This window comes from Taurulus bubalis (assembly GCF_910589615.1).
Source record: "Taurulus bubalis genome assembly, chromosome: 2".
Taxonomy (NCBI): domain Eukaryota; kingdom Metazoa; phylum Chordata; class Actinopteri; order Perciformes; family Cottidae; genus Taurulus; species Taurulus bubalis.
The window spans coordinates 12,731,869-12,742,444 of record NC_136590.1 but is presented as its reverse complement, the minus strand read 5'-3'; the positions used below and the strand labels follow the sequence as shown (position 1 = coordinate 12,742,444).

The 10,576-nt window shown below is 41.6% G+C and overlaps 1 protein-coding gene across 1 annotated transcript; it reads left to right on the top strand.

Moving 5' to 3' along the window:
- Positions 1 to 2,125: 2,125 nt before the first annotated feature.
- On the top strand, positions 2,126 to 10,568 carry adprh (ADP-ribosylarginine hydrolase; the record flags this gene model as incomplete). The annotated part of the gene is made up of 7 exons (XM_079214522.1): positions 2,126 to 2,209; positions 2,281 to 2,389; positions 2,769 to 2,867; positions 2,949 to 3,054; positions 5,016 to 5,282; positions 5,804 to 6,018; positions 9,918 to 10,568. The coding sequence occupies 7 exons, from the start codon at positions 2,126 to 2,128 to the stop codon at positions 10,064 to 10,066; spliced, it is 1,029 nt and encodes a 342-aa protein (XP_079070648.1). The 3' UTR covers positions 10,067 to 10,568.
- Positions 10,569 to 10,576: the final 8 nt, after the last annotated feature.

Below are 10,576 nucleotides of genomic sequence, written 5' to 3'. Positions count from 1 at the left end.
GCGCAGCTGCCTTAGTTTGTGATTCAAGAAAGATTCCATCCAGGAAACACCATGAAGTTGATCTCCTCTTGGAGGAATACAAAAGTTGAATTATGGGCCTGCAAGGTAAATAATCACGTTATCATTATCATTTATTGCATTAAACTGAAAATCATTCTTCCTTAAAGATGGAGTCTGTGATTCTGGAGAAAGATTCAACAACCAAACAAATATCTCCCTCCAGATGTACCGTCCCTATCACTTCTCATAATGCATCTGTGGCCTCTCTCCTGCTGGAACAGTGTTGTGTGGCTCATAGAGTGGTCCTGGATAGTGTAAAACTTCATTCATAATGTTGACAACCCAAATTATTATTATTATTATTATTATTAACTTCGCTTAGTGTCCATAAAGTGTTTTTTTCTTTCGAAGCACCATCGTCTTATTTCAGAGGCCTTCAACACTTTGTGTGGCTGCTCCGAGAGGTTCTAATTGAAAATCTCTCCAGCACCCTGACAGCGTGGACACAGAAATAATGAGTGCAATACCACACCTTGTACCTTCTCTTCCTCCCTTTCTCTCTCTATCTCTCTCTCTCTCTCACACACACACACACACACACACACACACACACACACACACACAAACAATTTTCCATGTGGCTGGTTTGTTCTCCTGCTTGCCACACATCAAGGGAGGCTCACCCGAATCACCAGGCATTCTAAGCTTCATTTGAAAACCTCAATAGAAACTTTGAACGTGAAAAGAAAAATATAGTTGGTTGTTCCAAAAGTGTTTTTGGATTAGAATTGCAGACTCCACCTTTAAATAGCATCCTACTTTAAATATTTACATTTCAATTCTGAAACTTAAAGCTGTCAAATGTTATATTATTATAGCTATACTTTGTGTTTAGTGCTAATTAGCAAATGTGTGCATATGAGCAGTTAACATGGCATTATACCTGCTTGGCATTATATTGTTTTTGTCAATATGCCGAAATGAAGAATTTGAAACAGGCATGACTCCATGGGTACATCGTCAGTTAATTTAGGGTTTAATATTTCCGTTTTTAAGCAACAAAAATGTTGGTGGACTCATGGTGATCGTTTAATTTATGCACGAATAGCACACAGATGATTCCAAATTGAGATCTGTGTGCTGCAGCTTTGTCAACGTGAGTCAATATGTTTGGCATTAGTTTTCTTCCGTGTCCATCTTGCCAGCTGGAGAGCAGCCTTCTACAATCGCGTTGCAGCTGCGTCTTTTTTTAGCCTCCACGTTTGCAGGGAGTCTAACTCGCCAGCTCGGGTTTTGCAAATTGCGTCCAACAACTCTGGTGAATGAAGGCTGCTGTTTGGCCCAGGCCTTTCCGAGCTTCTCCTCTGGGCAGGGACCACGCTAGCTAACACTCACAACAACCAGGTAGAAAGGGAGCAGCGGGGCAGCCGGAGCTCCAGTTTGCAGCCCCGGTGTTAAATTCTGTGTGAGGCCGCCGAGTGACGCTTGATTTCGGGGAAAGACTCGCTGCAATGGACCGGTGAGACTTCCACTGACCACAGCATGGACACAGCATGGCGATTTGACCCAAAGTATTCTCAAATCAAGCCAGAGAGTCACGTAATGTGTAAGAGGACTGGTTGACATGTCGGTGTTTGAATGTATGGTTACATATGACAGGTGCAGAACAGGTTGTCTGTGTGCATGTGACACATGTGTGTGGGTGCGTACATATCATTTATTTCTATTATTATCATCATTATTTTGAAGCGTTCCCTTCGCATAGTGTTCTTTAATTTCATTATGATCAATAGACAATTATAACAGGTAGTGGTACTGATGTTTTTCTACAAACCAAATCAAATATAAATATTTAAATGTGCAAACTGCATGAATTGAAATTACTCAGACAGAAGAAATGATCTCGTTAAAACTCAGAAAATCTATTCTCCTCAGTACTGTTTCCATTTTAAGGACAGTGGAAATAGGACTGTTAAAAAGAACATCTACATTTGCAATTTTCCCTTTTAGTTTTCTTATGGCTCAGGGAGGCATTTCAGAGTGGCATACATGCATGTTGTAACAGTGGTGTAATGGTCTCTTTTGTCCCATCAGATTTGCTAGAGTGGAGCACTATAAAGCAGCCATGTTGCTGAGTGGTGTTGGCGATGCTCTGGGATACAAGAACCAACTCTGGGAGTACAATGAGTCGGGACCAGCTATTCATCAGGTCAGTGCAGGACTATACTAAACCACTGCTGAAGGTGTATTTACCCTACAATGACCTTTCTCTCCTTGCAGGAGCTGAAAGAGCTTGGTGGTCTGAACAACATCAAGGCCGAGCTCCCCGACTGGCCGGTGAGCGACGACACCGTTCTGCATCTGGCAACGGCTGAAGGACTGGCCACTGGTGAGGTTAAAAACATGTATCCAGTTTCTGTCCCTCTTTTGCTCATTTAGTTTTAAACAAGCAGTTTATTGGATTGATCTGATAATCAGTGTTGTCCTGATGAGCCCTCACTAGGACACACACACACACACACACACACACACACACACACACACACACACACACACACACACACACACACACACTCTTCATAACGAAAAGGTCAAATCTAATTTCCAGTCTTGCCTTGATTTGCCGCTCTATTACGGCTCTGCACAAGTGGAATGAAAATGGTAGAAATTCAACTTGCCCTTTGCAGTGATAAGGCTAACAGCCCATCTTGTAATAAGGACAACGTTTTCAGTTTGAACAAGTTGACTCTGCGTTGTCTCCCTCGTAGGGAAGCCGGGGGAGGAACTCATGCATGAGGTGGCTACTCGATATGTGGAGGGTATGAAAGACATGGATGGGAGGAAACCAGGGCCTTCAAGCATTTTGGGTGACACAATGTTTTTTTTTTTAAATCACATTTATTTTTAGTTATGGCAGAGATCTGACTTGTGCTCATTTGCCCTTAAAGGAGTCTCCCAGCTGAAGCCTGGAGAGGAAGGAGGCTACCGCGTGCCCTATAATCCAGAGGGGACGGGCTGCGGAGCGGCCATGAGGTCCATGTGCATTGGTCTCAGGTAAGACCCATCGCTCACCCGGCACTTATCTCGCTCGTACACATTTTTAGGTGTTCTTCTATATGAAAAGCTTACTTGGAAGCCATATACTGACTATCTAAATAAGTATTGTGCCAAAACTGTGACTATTGTGGCCAAAAGAATTAACGATAAACAATATTATTGCAATGTCCTGAAATAAAATTATAATATCAGTGAAATTCATATTTTACTTGTGCTTTGTCTATTTTTTTGGCAAATGAGTTACACTCTAAATATAATATGAGTGTAGGAAGATGAAGAGAGAGTCTGTAGCCATAACTCTGTGTATTAAATTAATTAAGAGGTGCTGGATTATTAATATGGTATCAATATTTTCATGTCAGACGACAAATTACAGCACACGTATGTGGAACAAAATTTAACCGCTCAGATCCGTCTCTGTCACTGTTTAAAAAACATCTTCGTTATGATCTTGTAATTCAATTATTATATTCATCAATCAAAAATCCTAAGAATAAAATTACAATAACGGTCTAATCGTAATGCATTCCAGTTTCAATGTTCAGTTTTCTTTGTCCAATTTGTCATTGTCAATCATATTGCAGTATTGCCTTTTCGAGCAATTTAATGACTAAGCAAGGGAATGTAGTGAAAAGGAAATATGTTACAAATTGATATCATTAATTAATATCTTTAAATGGCAGATGTTTGAGCAACTCAAGGTATGTTTGACATACTTAATGTTTGCAGTAATATTATAAGGGCATTTTAGTCATGAACCACATTTATTTACAAGTAAACTCAATGTGAAAAAAAAAAGAAGCAAAGAACCCAAATCCACCTCTCAGACACAGACGGTAACTCAGTTTGGGTTTCGGGGTTGGGGCATTACAGTTGCCCTCCTTGGTATTTGGTAACATGAACATGTTTCTTAAAAGAAATGGCTTGATATATGAATCCTCCCAATTATTGATATGTTTTTAAAGTGAGAAAGAGTTGCCCTTCTTATGTTACTGACATGACTTTCAAAGTTAAGGTCAGAGTCCAAAATAACTCCTGACTTCCTGTCTCTGTACGAATGCATTTCCTCACTCTGGTTTTTGGGATCTACAAAATGTATCTAAAGGAAATAATAAGGGAGCTGATGATTCTTTTTAATTGAGTGATAGTCTGATTATTTTTGATCAATTAATAAAGTGTAGCGAAAAATGTCCATCCCAGTTTCCCAACTCTTAAAAACAATCTAATCTTTAGTTTGGAGAATGTCAGAGTGTTTGACATTATTGCTCAAAATGTGATTTCAATGTGAGTTAATCAGTCAACAAAATAGTTGCGATTAATATAGTGTAGATCAAGTAAGTGATGATTCCGCTCATCGTTTAAGCTCTAAACCAATCACATTTGGTTGTAGAGAAGAATTAATCAGCTTAATTTTCATCAGCTTCTAAACTGTTACCTTTATATAGTAGAAAGAAAGATTCAGGCAGGTTCTGGAAAAGGTTAGGATCATGAGGCAAAATACCAATGAAATGTCAGTGGAGTAACATTATAAAAAATGCAAAGTGCAATTTGGTTTGGTCACCCAAGGACACGAAGAAAACGTGAACATCTCACATACACATTTACAGTTGAAGCACGCAGCTGCTGCTCTTATCCAAAGTCATTTATAATAAATGCAACGGTGGAATAAGTGCACGGTCTTTGATCACGAAGCAGAAAATAACCAAAACAGAGTTCCAGGGTGAAAACAGCCAGAACCAGCAAAAAAACAAACAAACATGATGTGGAGTCAATTAAAGCATGACGAGAAGTAATTACTATAAACAGAGTTTGTATCCAAACAGAATACTAACACAGAAAACACATTTCTCTCCTGTATGATGGACCTCATTAGGCTCACGGTGAAGCTTGCAGCTAAATAAATTATAATAATAACATAATAAATGCTGTTCAGGACCTAAACACTTTGTCCCCATCAGGTACCCAAAGCCTGACCAGCTGTTGTCGTTGGTGGCGGTTGCGGTGGAGACGGGCAGGATGACCCATCCTCACCCTACTGGTTTCCTGGGAGCCGTAGCATCGGCCCTTTTCACAGCATACGCCGTCCAGCGCAGGCCAATCAAGACTTGGGGTCTAGGCCTCTTGAACGAGGCCTGTCCGATAGCGAAGAGCTTTGTTCAGGGTCGAGGCTTCGCCGTGGAGGAGGCCGAGAGAGACTGGGACTTTTTCTGTGACAAGTGGCAGTGGTATGAGCCGCTGATTATAGGCTTTGTTACGCTGTCATGCTGTATTTAGATTCTCTACATCAGTGGTTGTCAAATGGGGGTATGTGGAGACACTCCAGGGGGTACGTGAGATTTCTTTAGATTTATTAAAAGGTTAATAGAAGTTTGCTGATTCAGAGCCTACAGTCTTTTTACAGTCTCAAGGTTAATAGAGGACGACATGAGATTTGAACTAACACTGGTTTGGTTTGGTTTTGTTCAACAGCGCTGAGCTCATTTTTATTATAACATATTGCTCTTGAAGATAATATAAAATTCATACATAAATATGTTGCTTACTTTTCTGTTTAAACAAATACATGTGTGGATATATACAGTATATACAGTATAATATAATGTGTGAAAGTGAAGTAATAACTCATAGACAACTACCTGACATATGTATGTGTCTGGTGTGTGTGTGTATATACCCACACACATGCAGACAGTTGTAATTAGAGGATAATGTGGATGTTAGTGAAACCTCTTAAATCTGTCCACAGGTACCTGGATACAAGGGGCATCTCTTGTGGAGTGGGGCCTGTGATTTGGCCCTCCGCTTATGGCCCAGCTGAGAGAGACGAAGCCTACAAGAGTTTCAGCCTGTCGGGCTGGGCGGGACGCAGCGGCCACGACGCTCCGATGATTGCACTGGATGCTCTGCTGGGGGCGGGTTCAGACTGGCAGGAGCTGATGAGCAGAGCGGGCTTCCATGGAGGTCAGAGATTCGAACAAGATTTTTTTTTTTTTTGGCAGTCTTCTGGTTTAGCTTGATAATCGCAGCATGGCTCCTCAAGAAGACATCCTTTTCGCATCCTTCGGAATTATGAAGACCGGCGTTTTCATATCTACAGTCAGGGCACTCAGACGAGCCATAAGGACTGATGGTCTAAACCAGGGGTCTCAAACACAACTTACCTGGGGGCCGCTGCAGGTAGAGTCTGGGTGAGGCTGGGCCGCATCAAGTATTCCACAAAAAAAGGGTTTCAAGTATTATTATTTTTTATTATTATTTAAGTACAACTGATCCAATCTTCTCCATCTTTATTAATAACAGTTCAGAACATGAACGGGTTCTTCAGAACATGAACAGTTCTTCAGAACATAGGCTTCTCTTGCCTACTCCTTACTGCCAGAGACCTGGCAGCGCTTCCTCTCACACAGATGAACCACATTTGGCTTGAGGGAGGAAGCAGTTGAGACCCAGTATGGCTGCTCATCAGTAAGTTTGGACTTTTACTTTGACTTATTAAAGTTCATGGTGGAGAAGAGCTTTTCACACATATATGTGCGCCCAAAAAGGCACATGGTCCGCTTGAACATCCTGGTGGGGGGCAATTCTCCCAAAAATTGTCCAAGCTTGTCTGCTTTTCCATTCACCTCCCTGAACTTGGCTTTTAGTTCAGTATTGCACTGCAGGTCATTGAGCTCCATTTGAAGCACAGGAGGGGCATCTTGCACATCGAAGGAGAAGGGGTCAGCACACATTTGAAAAGTGGCTCTGTGTGTCTTGAAGTCTGCAAACCTGTGATCAAATTCCTTCTGTAGCTTTAATGGCATCAAAATACTTCTCACCACTGAATGGTGTACCCGCATCCATGAGTGCCTTGCATGCTGGGAAATGGCAGAGGTTTGTCTGAGAGAGCCAAGCTTTCCATAACACACAAGTTTTGTGGAGAATGCTCTGACGTTGTCATAGGCAGCACTGACCAGCTGCCCCTGGCCTTGTAAATTATTTTTCAGTACATTCAGCTCCTGCGTGATGTCAACAAGAAAAGCTAAGTCCATGAGCCATTTGGGATCACTTAGCACAGGAACAGTCATCTTATCCTTCTCCATGAAGGCTTTCACTACTGCTCTCAACTCAAAAAACCTCTTCAAGACGTTTCCCCTGCTGACGTTACCTCGGTGAAGTGGAGCACATCCTCATATGCTGACTCTATTTCCTCCAAAAAGGCGCGGAACTGCCTGTGCTTTGAGCCCCTGGATCTGATATGGTTGATGCATTTCTAAACGACAGACATCACATTGTCAAACTTCAGGCATTTGCTGCAAAGGGCCTGCTGATGGATAATGCAGAGCAATGGCCTCCTCCACACCCTCCTCTTTCAGTTTTCTTTGAACAAGTGCCACCAGTCCATTTCTCCTCCCTGTCATTGATGGCGCTCCGTCGGTTGTTTTTCCAGGAAACCTCTTCCATGGTAAACCGGTATCCACAATGGCATCACACAGCTGGCGGAATATCTCCTGGTCTGGCCATGCAATGGAATCAGTGAGCAACTTCTCCATCACTTAAAAATTGTCGTCAACATCACGGACATACATTGCGCGCTGCGCAGTATCAGTGATGTCTGTGCTGTCATCCAGAGCGACTGAGTATGCACGGAAATGTTTGGCTTTCTCACGCAGTTGATCGTATATGTTACCTGACAGGTAAGAAATGCGCTCTGACTGGGGCTGGGTGACAGGATATATTTTCCTTCCACTTGGTGTCACTCCGGAATCACGTTTCAACCAAGTGACTAACGTTGCTAATTTGCGTTGTACATATAAAACGCCCAGGGCAACGACTCGGCAAAAAGTTGCGTGTGAGAAAAACGCGCGGGCCGCACTAACACTAAACCTAGTCAAGTAGGGGGCCACAAAATATCGTACCATGGTCTAAACTCTTATTGGTCCTAATCTGTCATTGTCACTGTTGGGCGGCACAAATTAAGTTTAAGGGAACGTCATTTATTCAGCAGGTTGTGACCAAGATGTCTTTACTGCAAGGTCTGATATAAACAAATCTACTAATGAATACGGTATTTGCAGGAATCCTGAAGTTACATTTAAAACCTTTTCATGTCACTTTCTGTACATTTTAAGACCTCATTATCACCTTGAGTTCTAATCGGTTAAATCAGCGATAAACTTTCACCAACATTTACTTTACATTGATTGTAAGATAGTCCAACTAAACAGACAAAGTACTTTAGTTTGTGATAACTCGTTGGACCACTGTATTGCAATATCATTTAGAAAGTGGAAACAAAGCACGAGATATTGAACTGAGCGACCAATCCAATGCAATGTTTATTCAAAAGAGTAATGTCAGTATTCTACAATACGCAATATTGTTCCATATAAAACACCCACTATAACTCTGTTATTAGGCGTCCATATATTGATTATTTCTTTTTATCCTCGGACAATTAGGAATTGGAGGTCAAGAATTTCACTATATATATATATATATGTATATATATATATAAAACCAGTATTTCACTTTGATAAAAGTTAATATATGAAACGTTAATACGCAAGAAATCCTTTTTTAACAAATACCCATCACGACATGTGCACATGCATGTAACAGAGACAATGCCTCAGGGCCTGATGTGGATTACACATATGTGAGACCAGGTGCACACAGTGAGATAGCTGCATGTGAAATAAGTTGGCCATGAAACATGAGGCAAGGAACCTTGTAGTAAAACCTTGTTTATTTAAATTGTTTGTCACTTTCAGTGATTTATGCAGTCAACAAAGCCTTCTATAACATTTCAAATTACAGGCACATTTATGAACCTAATTTTAAGTTATTGCTAAAGGCATGTGATTTATCACTTTGACATTTCAGACAGTATTTGTCAGTTACTGTTGGAATGTATCCTGAATTATTTTTTAAAGTCTTTCAATATGAGCTATAAATGAATCCTGAATGTCTGACGTGTAATAATAATCACCACCATGATGGTTTATAGCATTTTTGACATATTACTTTATTTTACTTACTATAAATACAGTTTTGGTGACTTTCTTCGACATGCTATACCAGTGGTAATGTCTGTTCATTCTTGGTTGAAGGCTCTGGTCTCGCTGTCCACTTTTCTCTTTTTGGAGACGCCATGTGGAATAGTGTGTGTGTGTGTGTGTGTGTGTGTGTGTGTGTGTGTGTGTGTGTGTGTGTGTGTGTGTGTGTGTGTGTGTGTGTGTGTGTGTGTGTGTGTGTGTGTGTGTGTGTGTGTGTGTGTGTGTGTGTGTGTGTGTGTGTGCGCGCGCGCGCGCGCGTGTGTGCGGTTTGTTTCCTGGAGCGCTGAACGAGTGCCGTAAAGGCTAGAAAAGCTGCGCCGGTTAAAACAGAAGCGTTAAAGTCTCACCTTACTTCGTTGAAAAAAAATATAGTGTACTTGCTACCAAGCAAGGGGCCTAACATTCACACACAGTAGGCACAGTTTACGGGAGATATTTGGGGTTGAAGTGTCTTCCCGCTCTATAACTGAGCCGCAGACACCATAGTACAGTATTTCATAAAAAAGTTTAAAAGGCCACGCTAGTTTGTTACAAAAAATGCCATAGTATGTCTTTAAAGAAAGTTATAAACAAAGTAATTGTATAGTCATAAAACATGTCAAGGCATCTAATAGCATGTCAAACAAGAATTACAGTTGTAGGCTTCCACCAACATCTGCCCAAACTGTTATGTTATTATATTAGACAGTGTGAAATTGTCCTAGTTCATATAAACACTGTCAGCTCACATAGAAAATGTCATAGTATAGTACGTTTTTAGGCCATATTGTAGATAAACATCTCAGTATGTGAAGTTCCATTTCTGCTTTTCTTCCTGCCTAGGAGACAGTGCCAGCACAGCAGTGATTGCTTGCTGTTGTTGGGGTCTCCTCTATGGCACCAAAGGGGTTCCTGAAGGCAACTATTCCAACCTCGAGTACCGGGACCGACTGGAGCGCAGCGCCGAGCAACTCTACGCCCTGTCACACTGAGAAGGACACCACTGCCGGCTGCACAGACAGTGTGTCCCAGCATGTTACTCCTGAGAGGAAACTAGGCCACACACTGACACATTGACATAGAGCTAGCTGGCATGGTCTGCAGTACATTGATCGAGAGGGCTGTCACCGAGCCACAACGTGTGGCGTCATACTGCCTGAAGGGGACGCAGAGTGCCCCACTAACCCAAAGAGTCATTCCCGCAACAAGGACTGTGCCTCACGAGGCTGGTGTATAAGAGGGTTCCCCCTAGTGACCATTTTAAATTAACATGCAGAATTGCACCACTGAGTGGAACAAATTCAAGCTAATGAGAATGTGAAGAGAATCCAAAAATCCCCCTAGGAGGTAATTACTTAATTTTTCCAGCCTGACATAATCGCAAATGTGATTCAAATTGAATGTGCTCTTGTTATAGTCTAATGAAAAATAAAATCCTGTGTCTCATGATGGCTGTCAACTGCTTCATGGAGAGGTGCAAAGCGGTAACTGCAATATCCAAA